At 39.3% G+C, this 17,042-nt stretch overlaps 1 protein-coding gene across 1 annotated transcript; it reads left to right on the top strand.

Annotated features, from left to right (window-relative positions):
• Positions 1-3,450: 3,450 nt before the first annotated feature.
• Positions 3,451-16,561, top strand: LOC101527958 (large ribosomal subunit protein eL30-like). The gene is given in 2 exon segments (XM_012925859.2): positions 3,451-3,612; positions 16,158-16,561. Coding segments are annotated over 2 exon segments (516 nt in total). The 3' UTR covers positions 16,512-16,561.
• The last annotated feature ends 481 nt before the right edge of the window (positions 16,562-17,042 follow it).

The raw sequence follows: 17,042 nt of genomic DNA, 5'->3' as shown, positions 1-17,042 counted from the left end.
AACTGAAAAATTCATGAATTTTCTAATCCTCATTGGTTATTATTATCAATACTTGATTTTTAGTGGTGACAATACACACATTGTGCACATACATTTGCAGGTGCATTTGTTTCGTACTCATCACTTCCCTGTTTTTCTAGATGGTAATTTTTAAATTAAATATTCAATGCAAATGACATTTTCCATACTGTTTCTGTAAAAACATTGTTACATATTCCAAACAGAAGCAAAAACACATTTTTTGCATTCCGCCTATGTGGCTCATGTCACTTTATTAGTTCTTGTAACAGGAAAGAGAACTAACATTTACGAAGTGCCTACTTTGTCACAAAATCTTGCTGTGTATTTGCATTTATTTCATGAATCCTGAAAAATCCGGTGAAGCAGCGACCACCATGACTCCCATTTTAATAAACAAGGTAATAGGAGTTCATGGGATGTCCTGGCATTTCTCAAATCATTGTTTCCCGTGATGGGGTCAGAAGCTGTCATGTGGTGTCCTGTCCCACTGAACTGAACATCGAACCAGTGCCCAGCCTTGCCCCACCCTACACAGGCGTGTGTTTTACATGCTGGTTGTATTCTGTGTGTGGGCATGGCAGTGGTGGTGGATGAGCGTTCTCAGTCACCTGACCAGGATGCCGAGCTGTGTGGCTTGGTCTTCAGTGAATGGGAAACCAGTAGATTTCAGCCTTGAGCAGTCGTGGTTGTTGTCACTATTCGGGAAGTGAACCAGCAAGTGGTAGATCTCTATCTCTTTCTCTCTCCTCCACTACCTCCCATCCTCCCTCGCTGTCTTTCTGTCACTCTGCCTTTCAAAGAAAGAAAATCTAAATCTGTAAGAACTATCTGATACAAAAGAACATGGACCTAGGGGCCCGGCGTGGTGGCCTAGTGGCTAAAGTCCTCGCCTTGAACGCACTGGGATCCCATATGGGCGCCGGTTCTAATCCTGGCAGCTCCACTTCCCATCCAGCTCCCTGCTTGTGGCCTGGGAAAGCAGTTGAGTTCAGCCCAAAGCCTTGGGACCCTGAACCCGCATGGGAGACCCGAATGAAAGTCCAGGTTCCTGGCTTCGGATTGGTGCAGCTCCATCTGTTGCAATCACTTGGGGAGTGAATCCTCGGACGGAAGATCTTCCTCTCTGTCTCTCCTTGTCTCTGTATATCTGACTTGGCAATAAAAAATAAAATAAATCTAAAGCAAAAAAAAAAAAACAAAAAACAAAAAAAGAACATGGATTTATACAAAACAAAATTCCATTGTCGTGTAAAAACCTTTGAAATTTACATATAGTTTTGCTAGTAATCTCTTCCTTAAACTTTTTGAGTACTCAAAAATTCTTTGCCCAAAACTAAAATTTTATTTGCCCTAAAACTAATATGTATGTGTATATATATATATTATTTCTTTGAAAGGTAGAGTTACCCAGAGAGGTGGACGGATATGTCTCTCTCTCTCTCTCTCTCGCGCGCACACACACACACACACACACACGCAATGAGAGAGAGAGAGAGAGAAAATCAGAGAGATCTTCTTTGGTTCACTTCACAAATGGTTGCAGTGGCCAGGGCTGGTCCAGGTTAAAGTCAGAAACTAGGAACTTCTTCCAGGCATGCACATGGGTGCATGTTAGTTAGAAGCTGGATCAAATGTGGAGTAGCTGGGATTTAAACCTGTACCTATATGGGGCATATGGGATGTTGGCACTCTAGGTACCGGCTTAATGCACTGTACCAGGACCCCGTCCCCATAAATTTATTTTTTAATTCCTCTTTCCATGAGTTTTTGAAAGTATTCTCCTTTATGAGTGGCAGATAATATTCAGGAATGTGGCTGAAAAAAATTTGTTATAAGCTGCCCAAATATCTGTGTCCTTGTCACAGGAACCTGTGAATATACTGCTTTAAATGCAATCAGCTGCCCCAGTTCTGATAAATATTAAAGATACTAGGTTCACAGGAGCCACTAACCTGCATTAACCAGGTAGGAATTCTTCAAAACAGAGAGATTTTACACCAGCAGTCTCAGGAAATGTGGTTATAGACAAAAAAGGAGAGTCCTCCAAGGGAGAAACTGTGTTACCATTCCTGAAGACAAAGGAGGGGGGGCCAGGAGACAAGGTATGTGAGTAGCATGTGCAAGCTGGAAAAAGCAGGGAGAGGAGGCCTTCCTGGAAATCACCAGGAAGGGAGATAGCTGACATCTGGATTTCCGTCCAGCAAGGTTTGCAGCTGGGCTGCAGAACTGTAAGACAGCACACATGTTGTTTCAATGCACAATGTTTGTGCTCCTTTCGCACAGCATGTGTAGAAACAGACATAGCACAAGGTGAAGCCTGCAGCAGAGCAGTAAGGAATTCATGCATGTGCTTAGAAAACGTGAGTGCCCCCACTTCCCATGGCTGCCACCCTCAGCTCTCCTGCTGGGCTGGGCTCTGTGTGAGCTGCCTGAGCCACTCCAAGCCCCTCCGTGCAGTGTCTGGTCAGGCCCCTCTCCTGCCTGGGCACAGCTGGTTCCTGACTGCCCTTCCCTGTGCTTAGCGTGCTCCTTGGTGACTCTGGACCTGTTTGATCCTTATCTTTGGCAGCTCCAGGCTGGCATCCGAAGACACAGTTATTATTCCCTCATGTTCACACATGTCATCTGTGCTGCACTTTGCTCGTTGTTTACCATAGGCTATTTGTATTGGTTGCCTGCTTGTTACAAATGCTGCATCTTATCCTGCAGAGCCCTGGCAAATGTGATAGAGTGAGAAGATCATGTGCTTAGGGTTCTTACTGATTTCCTAGCTGTTGCAAGGTATTTAGCTTTATCTGAGCTTGAGTTTTCTTATCTATAGAATGGAGTTAATTTCTGCTTCTTCTGACTTTTGTAAAACTTAGAACACTTTATAACTCTCACTTCTCAGAGTGCTAGATGCAGTCAGTATTTTATTCCTGCAAGCTAGTGACAGTACTGACGTACAGAGTAGGTTTACGGACTGACATCAGTATCATCTTTTTTTTTTTTAAAGATTTATTTTATTTTTATTACAAAGTTAGATATACTGAGAGGAGGAGAGATAGAGAGGAAGTGGAGCTGCCGGGATTAGAACCAGCGGCCATATGGGATCAAGGCGAGGACCTTAGCCACTAGGCCACGCTGCCGAGCCCTGACATCCGTATCATCTTGCCAAAGACTCTGCCATCATTTCTGTGTTCGTGTGCCTCACCACTAACCTATCACGTAACATTCTTACAGACTCTTAAAAGCTATTATTAAGTCTTAATTGCTCTTATTAATTAAAAGCCTTTTGAGTCTATTATAGCTGTCTTAAAAGCCCAAGCTTATTGTATCACCTGCCTTTCTATTCATTTCACAAAATGCTTGCAGGGAATGGGTTTCTCCAGCGAAATCGCCCTCTCTGTCCCTGGCCATGCCACACCCCGACCCTGTGTATTCACGATCATGGTGTTCTACCCCCGCAGGGTTGACCTGCAGATCCTTGATGTCGTTTCAGATTTCCTTGCCGTGGATGCCATTTCAGGTTTATTACCCTTGGTTCCAGGTGTTTCTGTGATAGGCATGGAGTGTGTTCACAGCCTGTGTCCTCAAGATTTGAGGATGCAAGTTATCTGCCCTCACAACCTTCTTTGCTCTCCAGGTTCTCAGTTTTATGTCTATTTCAGTAAACATTAACCCTTGGTCTCTCTCTTTAGCTACATTTTTCAGTTTGAGGAGTGTTTGTTCTCCTGCCCCATGAGCCAGCAAGCCAGGGCTTTCATTTCTTCGGAAAGTCTCTGTTCTTCCTCTTCGCTGATGACATCCTGCTGATACCCCTATCAAGGCTGGATCTTTTGTCAGCTGAACTTTGCTTCCTACCATTGTACTGTGATAACATTTTAATGCTAGCATTACAGTGTCTGATACCTGCTTGAATTCAACTTGCTGGGAGAAATCTTTGTAGGCAAGATGATTTATTGCTGAAAAGTGAATCCCAAATGTGTCTCTGGAAGAAAGAAAATGGAGTTTCCTTTTGGTGTAGGTTTTAGGAGAGTTTTAGAAGCCTTCTTTCATTGATTTCCGTAGCTGAATCAGATTTGTGAAAGATTTCAGGCTAATACCTATTTTTGAAAGTCATCAGTCATAATTCTTTGAGATTATTTTTATCTCTAGGCTATCTAATAAACTTGTAGTCAAAAAGTGATTTGCAAAGGATATGCCTAGAATGAGGTATGTAGGATATTCCTTCCAGGAATGTCCTCAAATTATGCTGTGTAAAATTTATTTTTGCTAACACTGAGTCATGCTGTTTTGTTAGGTTGCGACATATTACATGTACCTTTGACATGTGGGGAAGACCATGTGGTATGTCATATGTTGGAGTGAAGCTTGTGGCAAACACTCATTCAAGCATATTGCATAATTTCAGCATAGTGTCAGAGGAGTTCCCATGCACTGGAACATTGATTCTGACCCTCCTGAATTCTAAGAGATTGTGGTGAGGTATAAAGTGGCTCTTAAAGATGTAGAATGGTGCATCGAAGTCAAGGACAGGAAGATGATGATGATGATGGATGCCCTTTTGGAAATATATAATAGTGTTTTATTGTGGCAAGTGATGTTTTGTAAATATGTCTGATGATTGATCATGTTTTCTTGAGTCTTCTGATACATTCATTTATAGAGCCAGGCAAGAACATGTGATAACATGATATAAACATACCAACGTTTAGTATGAGCAGGCCAAAAGACAAAGATGACTGACTGTACTGTCCGTTTTTATTTGGGTTTGGAGAAACCGTGGACTCTTTGCATGACTAATTACTCTTCAGAAACCAGTATGCTAATTACCCATCAAAAATAAAACCAGACCTTCCTGTCAGTTTCCTTGGTTCCTGAGAAATGCTCTGTGAGTTTCTGTCATGACCCCCCATTACCTGAAGATGGAAGTGGGCAGGAGGGCTGGGGCCAACCTTTCTCATAGTTAGCTGCTTATAAACTTCCTTGACTAGTTCCATCATATCAAATATAGAGTTTTTTGGTGGTATTTTTTGATGATGTTTACATGAAGGATAAAAGGTGGACAACCGGCTATGTGAATATTGACCAAATCCCACTGCTGATAAAATATGGTATATAGTGACCACATGGGGGAACGTTTTTTCCCCAAAGGGCCAGGCTTTCTCATATTTGCTTCTCCATTACACAGCACTCTGAACTTCGCGTTGTGGAAGTTTTATAGGTGCTGTCCTGGGGACAAAATAGATTTTTAGGGTTTACTGAGAGCCCCATTTCAGAAACTGGTACTTTTCTCTGCTTAATTTATCCAACCAATATTTAGGGAGACTGTGTCACGTGATAATGCCCATAGGAAACTCCCAAGAAAGTCAAGAGAATGGAACACTAAATATCAAAATTAGGTCAATGCAGAATCACAAGTTTCTGCACTTTCTTTTTGTTGTTATTGTTTGTTTGCCACCATGTTTGACTCATTCAGACTGGAACTAAATGCATGCATTTGAAAGCCTCTTCTATTTTTTACTTTTACAAAGTCCGTGGTAAAGTAATTATTGTTAATATTCTTCCTAAAGAGGAAATGAGGAACTGTGTTGAATGCCCTTTTGCACTGGAGACTTGTGTGAGCACTTTGCTGTCAGTGTTAGTTCTATATTTCAGCCAGAAGGGTGCACTGTTGTATCTTATTTATTGCTTTCATGGGCGAAACAAAATAACAACAATGCGCTTTCCAACCAACTTAATTTATATATCCTGGCCATTTGTATTTCCTTCTGAATTTGAATAGCAAGAACTTTTGACTCCCAAGATTCCCTTCATTGCTTTCTTGGTATCAGTGAAACAACAGAAAGTTGACAGAGGAGAAAGTGACCCATCTTTTGAAACACTACGTACTGTGGTGCCTTCTCTGATTCGCTCTTCTGCGAGGGAGGCATTTGGACAGGTTTGGCAGTAGATGGTTCCAGATGCAGAACTCTGGAATGCTCTCACTCTCAACATCTGGGGTTTAGCTGGCTCTTCCCCAGGGTTATTTCCTGGGTTGAGGTTATTGTGGTGAGGATAAATTACCTTCTGCTTCCAGTGAGGAAGATAACATCCTCTTCTAGGCTGTCAGGTCTCTCACACTGTTACTGTTGAGATGCAAGATTCCCGTAGTTAAATATGATGTGTGTGTGTGATCCTTTGTAACCAGCTTCTAAAATAGCATAACAAATACTTTCTCTTAAGAGCTTATTGCTAATGAACTTTTCTAGGTACATCATGCAAGAAATAGCAAAATATACATACATTTAAAAGGATTCTTTAGAGATACACTTTTTTTTCATCATAGTTGTATAAATGCAGAAATCAGATTTCTCAGGTATGGTATTGGCATCATGAATACTGGCAGTTTACTTCTTATTCCCAGATACTAACATTTCAGAGATCTGAAAAAATTTTCTAAGTACACTTTACCATGATTTTTAACAATATCTGAAAGTGAAGGATTTGCCTCTTTATAATAATTAAGTAGAAAGAAAAGAGTCTGAATAGTGACAGGAATGATGTGTGAAGGCTCGTCACAGTCTTCCTTGTGTTTACAATGCAAAGAATAAGGCTGAAAGAAAAGGCGCAGTGAAGTTGCCTCAGGTTGTAGGATTATGGGAGATTTCTGGTTTTTGACACATCTGTGGTATTCAAATTATCTACAAAGAGACTATGTTACATTTACAATTAGGAAAGAGAAAACTCCTTGGAAGTCAACACCATTTAATGAGAAGATTTCCAACACCATCTTGTTTATAAATACCAGATTTTGACATTTAAGGGGGAAAGTTTAAAATGTAAATGTTCATATGTATTCGTAAATTGAACAGCTAATGTCAACCATGACTTCTCAGTGTCTGATCTATAAGGGATGATTTGCTGCATACATGTGAATACTGATTTGGTGCTTAAGGTTACCATTTTCATAGTAGCCCCTCCCGATTTCGGATTGTAGAACCACAACAAAAGAGCTGAAGCTCTGTAATGACAACTCACTACAACAGCACTTGCTCCGACTTTTTCCCTTCCTCTTTTTGGGACGGCCAGTTCTTAGACTAAACCCCATCAACCAACATCCTCTGTATCCTGTAAATGCCTTTGAAGCCAGTGAAAATATTTTAATTAATGAATGATGAAGCCCAGTTTTTTTCTCTTTCCTTTTAAAAAAAGATTTATTTTTACTGGAAAGGCAGATGTACAGAGAAAAGGAGAGACAGAGAGAAAGCTCTTCCATTTTCTGGTTCACTCCAACTGGCTGCAACAGCCAGAACTTAGCCAATCTGAAGCCAGGAGCCAGGATCTTCTTCTGGGTCTCCCACGTAGATGCAGTCTCCCAAGTCTTTGGGCTGTCCTCTACTGCTTTCTCAGGCCATGGGAAGGGAGCTGGATATGAAGTGGAACAGCCAGGACACGGACCAGCACCCATATAGAAGTCCAGTGTTTGTAAGGTAAGAATTTAGACACTAGGCTACCTCCCTGGGCCCAAAGCCAAACTTCTTTAGTACTTGTGTATTTGAGATTCTGATATGTTAGTTTTTTTAGTACAATGGCAAGATGTTGCTTTCTTTTCAGCTAGGAAAAAGCAGTGGCTGGGATGGTTGCCTCCAGATAGATGGTAGTTTGATCTCAGCTATCTGGCATCAGTAAGCCTTATTAATGCATGGATCCTAGACTATAGTAAGGTGAAAAAGTGTTTTTCTTCCCTCTAAACATGAAGAAGAGTCAAAGATAAAGATCTTCTATCCCTTGGTTCACTTTCCAAATAAGCACAATGGCCACAGCTGAACCAATTTTTAGTCTGGAGCTGGGAAACTCTTCATGATCTCTCATGTGGATGCAGTGTCCTAAGGCTTTGGGCCATCCTCCTCTGCTTTCCCAGGCCATAAGCTTGGTGGGAAGTGGAGCATCCAGGACATGAACTGGCATCTGCATAGTAGGTCGACATTTGCAGATGGAGGATTAGCCTGTTGAACCACTGTGCCAACCCCATGATGTCTTTTTGTAATCGATAGTTTTTCAGTCAGCGTGAGCTTCACTTATCCTTACTAGATAGCAAGCATTATCCTCACTAGATAGTAAGCAATGAACAGCTGCACATTTTTTTTGTATGTTTCCTATTTCACAAAATCAGTGAAAGCTAGTTTTCTAGCTTATCCATTGGTGATGCTGCGATACAGTAAGAAATATGTATGTGGTCTTCATTCCTAGCTTCTGACACAGAACTTCCTAAAGTCCTTGGAATCTCTAAGTAATAGGTGAGAGATCATCTCTTATTAGGCATAATGAACCCATTCCAACCGTAGCTGAGTTGATGCTCATGAGGGGATTCTTAGAAGATATAAGCTTATTGGCAGGGAAACCATTCATGTGATCGAATGTTTGGACCTTTAAACTGGTGATTGACTTAGTTGCCAGTGCCTCTGTCATGAAGCTTCCATGTAAAACCAAAATAGTGGGGTTTGGAAAGCTTACAAGTTGGCGAACAAGAAGGTTGAAGTGCTTCTGGACTGAGGAATAAGAAAGATCCATGTGCCAGGAGGGTGGTACCTTAAGCTCCATGTAGGCTGAAACTCCCATGCTTGGAACCCTACTGGATCTCACTTTGTGTGTCTGCTCTTGTTGCTTTCTTGCATCTTTCAAAATTTCCATTGTACTAAATCAGTAATAGAAAGTCACCTTTTCCTGGATTCTGTGAGATGCTCTAGGAAATTATGGAACCTTAGAAAGGCTTTTGAGAATGTATAACTTGTAGTCAAGTTGGACAAGAGTTGTGGGTAACCCGGATGCCAATCACATGGGAGTGGCGATTTGTGGGGGCAACCTTGGGGAATGGACTCTTCAGTCGGTATGGTCCACACTTACTGTAGAGAGATCGTTTCCAGTTTGTGTTAAATTGAAGGGCCCTCTGAGGGCTCTGAGAAGACTTGTGAGTGTGGGAATAACATATTTCTGTGTTGCAAATGTTCTGTGGGGGCTACTGTATAAAACTGCTACTTGGAACTTAAGTATCTGAGTACCTGATTCAGTCCTGACTACTTGGTTTCCAATTGAGTTCTCTGTTGATGTGTGTCTGGGAAAGCAGCAGAGGATGGCCCAAGTGCTTGGACCCTGCTACCCACATTGGACACCCAGATTCAGTTGCTGTCTCCTGGCTTTGGCCTGGCTCAGTCTCAACCATTGTGGTCTTTTGGAGACTAAGCTAATGGATAGCTCTCTCTCTCTCTATCTCTGTCTCTCTCTCTCTCTGCCTCCCCCAAACCCCCCCTTATCTGCCTTTCGAATAAATAAAAATATTTTTTAAAAAAATGTTATGGATGCCTGTTTTTTTCCTTTGTAGCAATAAATCTTGAACATCGTTGGTGTCTACTGAATATTTTAGAATTGAACTGATATTTGAGATATGTAAATGATTTAGAAGTTTATCAGAATAACAAAAATGCTTTTTGAATATCAAACACATCTGAGGCATGAATTCAAGTGTGAAGCACCACATATGGAGTTTTGAGATGACATGCATTTGAGGCTAACAGCACAAGTTGGCCTGTGTGCAAGAGCTATCCTGGTTGGCCTCATGCATCAACTGCTGATGCCAGGATACCGTCAGAACCGTGACTAGCACAGGGCTCCCGTGGATGGGCATCTAACAGCTAGCTGTTCATGTGACTAGCACAGGGCTCCTGTGGATGGGCATCTAACAGCTAGCTGTTCATGTCTTCTTGTGTTACTCTCCAATTAGTGCATTTTTCCCAAGCAACAACTTTTAGCCCATATGTATATTTTTAAAAAAATTATTAGCTTAATCAGAACAGACTTCATGTATTTCAGAGATGGAATTCTAAGATGTTTCTCTTTTCTGCCCTCCTCCTTTCTTCCTTTTCTTTTTCTCTTTCAATTTTTGCCATAGAATACTTTCATTTTATAATCACAGGCTTGATACTCAACTATTATGGTTAATAAATAAAGAGTAGAAGGATTACTATTCTGTAGGAAACAGACAAGGGGCTGTGAATGATAATCAAATTATAGGATGTCAGTCAATTTCAATTTTACACATTCAGGTTTTTTTTTTGGGGGGGGAATCTGTATTAGTTGCCACAAATCAGAGAAAATCCATGGTATTTGCCTTTTTGCATCTGACTTATTTCAGTAAACATAATGGTCTAAAGTTAATTTTTTGTTTTATTTCTTTGAAAGACATAAAGGAAGAGAGAGGAGAAACTTTTACATCCACTGTTTCATTTCCATGTGCGTAACAGTCAGAAATGGGCTGGACTGAACGCAGGAGCCAGGATTTCGGTGTAGGTCTCTACCCAGGCACATAAGCTGCCACCTGCCACCTCCAGAGATGCATATTAACAGGAAGCTGGAATGGGAACAGAGCCAGGACTTGAATCCTGGCACTTTGATATGGAATGCCGATATACTAGATGGGAAGTATCCTTTCCACTAAACCAAATGCCTGCCTCTTTATATTTAACACGTGTCTAATGTACAATTGGATCTTTTAACAAAATTCTGATACTCTTGTTCCCTTTACACTGGAATATTTAATTGACTATACCTTGTGTAATAACAGAGATTTCATCTACTATTTTATTATTTGTCTTCAACTTGTCTTTTTCTATTGCTGTTACTGTTACTCCTCTTTCTGATGCTTTAGAAAGTTATTTGAATATTTTGTATACTTCTATTCCATTTTAATTGTATTATTGACTTGTTAATTATATTTCTGCAGTATTATTTAAGTGGGTGTTTGGGGAATTATACTAAAAATATATAAGACATTTACAGTTCACCTAGAGTTAACATCATGCCACTTCATGTAAAATATAGAAATTTTGCAACTCAGATCTGCTGTTCATGCCGCAGATGTCTGCTTTGGCTGTGGGGCTGAAGCCAGGAGCCAGGAATTTAGCCCAGGCTTCCTACATAGCTGGTAGGAACCCAAGCACGCTATTGTCTCCCAAGGTCTGAATTAGCAGGAAGCTGGAGACAAGAGTAGGAGCTGGGCATTAACTGTGGTGCCTTGATGTAGAATGTGGGCCTCTACCCCAGAACAATAACTTTTGCCCATATTCCTGTGCCTTTTTATATTTTTAAGCCTTTTTCTAAATGAATTACATTTACATATATGATAAACTCCATGAACCAATGTTACAGTTATTACTATAAGCCACTGTATGTATGATTTATTAAAAAGGGAGAAAAAAACGAAAATTATTTTCCTGCATATGTGTAGAGAGTTAGCACTTCTGATGTTTTTTGAGCTTTTACTGGACTGTTTTCTTCTGGTATGATTTCTTTCTCCTTCAGTCTCAAGATTTTTTTCTGAACTTCTAAAGTAGTGGAAATGCTACAATGAACACTGCAGTGCTGAGAATCTTGAAAGAACTGCATTCCAGTTCTTTTAAGTATTTATCTAAAAGTCAGATTGCTGGATCACAGGATAGCTCTGTTTTTAATTCATAGAAGGGTCCCACATCCTCAACAACTTTTTTTGGTTTTGTTTTTGCGAATACAAATCCCAGCTAATGTGAGGTGATATCACATTTTAGTTTTGATTTTTATTTCCTTCATGATTGGTAATGTTGATAATTTTTTTCCATATACCTGTTGGCTCATTTGTGTGCCTTCCTTGGAAGTATCTAAATATTTTCCTCATTACAGATCAGGTTATATGATTTTTGCTATTCAATTGTGGGAGTTGCTTATATATTTTGAATGTTAACCTCTTGACATATATTTGTACATTATTATGTAAACATACATATATGTGTGTAATTTTGTGTGTGTGTGTGTATATATATATATATACACATATACACAAAATTTGCAAATGTTATGCCCAATTCCAGTTCATTGTTAAAGTGCAGAATGGGCACTCATGTGTTGCATCTGATCATTTAGGAAGGGTTTGCAAGGTTTTTTTTCCTACTTAATATTGTGATAGTTATGATCTTTTCATGTATGGCCTAGATCATGCTGAGGTCAGTTCCTTTCATATTTAGTAATTTTCAATTTGTATCCTAAAAGGGTATTTAATTTTTTTTGTCATGCTTTCAAAGTATCTGCTGAGACGATTCTGTGATTTTTGTCCTTGAATTTGATATATCACAGTCACATCAGTTGATTTACATATTTATTCTTCCATTCAGAGGTAAATCCTACTTGGTCATAGTGAATGATCCTTTCAATGTGCTGATAAGCTCATTTTACTTACATTTGGTTGAGAATTCTTGTTTTGTTATTATTCATGGGGGATATTGTCTTGCTTTAGTCCTGTGTTGTCTTTGGTTTTATAGCAGGATAATAATCTTCTCAACAAATGAGTTGGAAGTGCCCTCTCTTCAATTTTTAGGATAAAGGAAGACTGGTATTAATGCTTCTTAAAATGTTTAATTAATTAGCCATATTGTCCTGGAAATTTCTTTCCTCAGAAGATTTTCATTAGTGATTTAATTTGCTTACCTGTTACTAGCCTGTTGAAGCTTTATATTCCTTTATGATTCAATCTTTATAAATGGTAAGTTTCTAGGAATCAGTTTGCTTGTTATATGCAATCCAATTTATTGGCATGTATTTGTTCCTAGTACAATAAAATGAAACTAGAAATCAATAATAGGAAAGAAAAATAGAAAATTTAAAAATGTGGAGAAATTAAACAACTTTTGAAACATACTCTTTAGCAAGCATTAGGAGAAGTGGAAATAAGAAAATATCTTGAGCACATGCAAAGGAGAATAAACATACCACAGGTATTTGGGCTTTGGGATGCAGCCAAAACAGTATTTACACTCTGTTTACAGAGAAAAATACCATCATTATAAGGGAAGAAAGATCTCAACCTAACTACATCTGAAGGCACTGCAAAAAGAGAAACAGACTAATAATCTCCAATCAGCAAAAGGAAGGAAATGAGAAAAACAAAAAAAAGAGTAAAACCAAGGGGAATGAAATTAAGAAGTTCAGAACACTCAATAGCCAAAAAAAAAAAAAAAAAAAAAATGCAATCAAGAGTTTGTTTTGCAATGATAACCAAAACTGATAAGCCCTTAGCTAAACTTCATAAAGTAGAGAAAGAGGACTCAAATAAGTAAAATCAGAAACAACAGAAGTGACAGTGTAACTGATACGTTTAAAATTTTAAAAAAATCATAAGGAAATATGAATTATACCCACATTAAAAATTTTTCCTGAATATGATTCTGGTATGATTCTTTTTCTTTTGTGTCACTTCAGAGTTAGTTTTTCAGTTTTTTTTCTGATCTGTGTAGCTTCTGATGAGATCTCATCATTGGTCCTGTGTGTAATGTGTCTTTTCTGCCGCTGCTAAGAGAGGCATTGAACTTGAGCTTTCCATAGCTTAATAACAGTGATCTTTAGAATGGACCTCCTTCTCATTCTGTTGGATAGTCATGTGGCATATTTTATGTGTCACCATAGTAATTGAGAAATGGCAAACCATTATGTGTTTGAATATTTTAATGTTTTATTTTGTTTAATCTATAGGTCTTAAGATTTTATTCATTTTAAGTTTTTTCTTCCTCGCTGTTCTTGACATTGGACAATTTCAGTCTGCGTTTACATTTATCTTGTCTCTTTCACTCCATTGATTAAGTTAACTGAAGACTAATGAAATCCTGCATGTTCAGCCTCAAATTTTTACTTGGTTTCATAATGTTTTCAATCTCTGTTGGGGTTTCTTGTCTTTTTCTTACTTTTGTACCTTTTTTATGGTATCTAGATTGTTTGTTAATAGCCATTTCAAAAATTTTTTTTCTTTTAAAAGACTTATTTTTACTGGAAAGGCAGATATAATAAGAGGAGGAGAGACAGAGAAAGATCTTTCATCTGTTGATTCACTCCTCAAGCAGCCACAATGACTGGAGCTGCGCCAATCCGAACCCAGGAGCCAAGAGCTCTTCCGGGTCTCCCACGTGGGTGCAGGATCCAAAAGCTTTGGGACATCCTTGACTGCTTTTCCAGGCCACAAGCAGGGAGCTGGATGGAAAGCATAGCTGCTGGGATTAGAACTGGTGCCCAAATGGGATCCTGGTGCATTCAAGACAAGACCCTTAGCTGCTAGGTTACTGTGCCAGGCCTTCAAAAATACCTCTATGCTAGTTAAGAAATCTGGTTCATCTTGAGGAGAGATTTGGTGGATTTTCTTGAATGTAAGTTTGTTTTGTATTGGTTCTTCATGTGCTGGATAATTTTGAATTGTATCCCCAGACATGATGAACATTAAGTGATAGATTGTTCTTTCTGTTATTTTACTCAGATGAGTTTTATATCTTCTGCTGTAGCAGACAGTTATGATAGCTAGACTTGAACTTTAAGTCATGATCTTTGGGACATTTCTGTCATTAGCTGAGCTGCTTTGAGCCTGTTGTACACATGAGTTATTCAAAGACCCAGTTAAAAATGTGGAGTAACAGAACCTTTTTTTTTGTTTGTTTTTTTAAAGATTTGTTTTACTTTTATTACAAAGTCAGATATACCAAGAGGAGGAGAGATAGAGAGGAAGTGGAGCTGCCGGGATTAGAACCAGCAGCCATATGGGATCAAGGCGAGGACCTTATCCACTAGGCCACACAGCCAAGCTCCTAACAGAACCTTTATCTGGCTCTTTTCCCTCCTAATTCCACTGCTCCCTTTTATCATTATAGTTTCTGTAGCTTAGCTTTCTGATTGTTCAAGTCAGAGACACTGAAGTTTTTCCAGTTGCATCCTTCTACCTTGAATGTTCCACATCCGGCTAAAGTTTAAGCAAAGGAGATGTTACTTTATCCAGCTCCTTTCCTCTAAGGACATATTGCCCCCAGATTCCATCATTGTCATTTATTATCCATTGTCTTCAGGTTGGCAATATTTTCATTGATTTGTTCCTTCAAGAGGAATGATATTCAGTTCTCATTCAGTTCTTAGAACATTGTTCCCAGAAACAGACTTTGCTTTCTTTATTTTACAAGAATGATTTTTGGAATACATGTTCACTTTAATAAAATAACCTAATCCAATCAATTTAAGGTGATCGCTATTGATATTTTTGTGTATAGATGTTTGTTACTTTCTGTACTTTAAAATATATATATGTGTACCCAAAAAGACATACATAACAAAGCCTGAAAACTTACTAATACATAGAAATGTAATAAAAAAATCCTACGGGACCCCACACTGTTTAGTAACTTAATTTTCTTTAGTTATAATGTTGTAAGTTTCTCCATTTCTAGAAATACATTCCACACTATTATTTTCCATTTTGTTCATAGAGTTTTGTTGTCTTATTTAAACATTTATAAAATTTTACTGTATATGTGAGTATATATATAAGCATATGTATATAATGCATGTATCGAAGAATGAGAACAATGTCTCATTGTTATATAGGCTGTTTTTAAGTTTTTCATTATTGTAGATAACTCTTACATGACACCTATGCTCACATACCTTATGTATTAATTGAATGAAGTATTTCACCAGAACAAAGTCCTAATAATAATACTGCTTCATGACAGACACAGATATTTTAAAGTTTACACATTTTAACACAACAATCTCCATGAAGATTTACCAACTTACTCTACTGCTGTGTGTATTGTAGGGTCACACCCGAGGGATAAAGCTACCATGATTGTTGATAAGATCTTTGTGATTAAATTAGAGATCCTGAAGTGGAGCATTTTCCCCAAATTCTCCGGATGATTCCTTAATTCAATTGCAAATGTCCTTATAAGACGGAGAGGAAAATGAGGACAACATGGTGGCACATTAGGCGAATGCTCTGTCTTTGGTGCTGGCATCCCATGTGCGGATTAGGTTCGAGTCCCAGCTGCTCCACTTTCAATCAAGCTCCCTGATAATGGCCTGGGAAAACAGCAGAGGATGGTTGAAGGCCTTGGGCTCCTGCTTCCATTTGGGAGACCCGGAGGAGGCTTCTTGCTGGCTTTTGGCTTCAGATACGCTCAGCTTTGGCTGTTGTGAAGTGAACCGATGGATGAATGTTCTCGCTCTCTGTCTCTATTTCTTTCTGTGACTCTGCCTTTCAAGTAAAATAAAATGAATTAAAACATCCTCCCCGCCATCTTGACCGGCGCACTAGGTTGGAGGTCCGTCCCTCACCTTAGGCAGGAAGTTGGTGGCCACCAAGAAGACAAAAAAAGTCGCTAGAGTCCATCAACTCGCGGCTCCAGCTGGTGATGAAGAGCAGAAGATACGTGCTGGGCTGCAAGCAGTCCCTGAAGATGATCTGACAGGGCTAGGTGAAGCTGGTCATCCTCGCCAACAACTGCCCGGCCTTGAGGAAATCTGAAATAGAGTGTTACGCCACGTTGGCCCAAACTGGTGTCCATCACTACAGTAATAATATAGAATTGGGCACAGTGTGTGGAAAGTACTACAGAGCATGCATGCTTTCTATCATTGATCCTGGTGACTCTGATATTATTAGAAGCATTCTAGAACAGACTGGTGAAAAGTAAATCCTGAAATTTTTCCTTTAATAAAACCTGCCAGAGCTTGTGTTAAAAAATGAATAAATAAATGAAAACAAAGCAAAGCAAAATGGAAAATATCATGCACAGTACATGACAAGCTGTAAGAACTCAGAAAAGAGTAGCCATGCGTCATGTCCTGTATTGTGTTCTGGCTTTGGACCAACCCAGCTCTGCGTGCTGTGATTATTTAGAAGTGAATCAGCAGATGGAAGATATCTCTGTCTTTCCTCCTCTCTCTGTAACTCTGGCTTTCAAATAAAAGAAAGTAAATATTAAAAAAAAAAAAAAAGAGGGGGAGGGGTTGGGGCACGAAGGCATAGATAGAGGCTGAATCCTTGACTTACATGCGGTGGGATCTCATGTGAACACCAGTTTATGTCCCAGCTGCTCCGCTTCCAATCCAGCTTCCTGCTTGTGGTCTGGGAAAGCAGTAGAGGATGGCCCAAAGCCTGGGTCCCTGCACCCACGTGGGAGACCTGGAAGAAGCTCCTGGCTGCTGGCTTGAATTGGTTCAGC

Source organism: Ochotona princeps, chromosome 21 (genome assembly GCF_030435755.1).
Source record: "Ochotona princeps isolate mOchPri1 chromosome 21, mOchPri1.hap1, whole genome shotgun sequence".
In the NCBI taxonomy this organism is placed as follows: Eukaryota; Metazoa; Chordata; class Mammalia; order Lagomorpha; family Ochotonidae; genus Ochotona; species Ochotona princeps.
The sequence above is the reverse complement of the archived record's forward strand: the minus strand, read 5'-3'. Positions and strand labels throughout refer to the sequence as shown.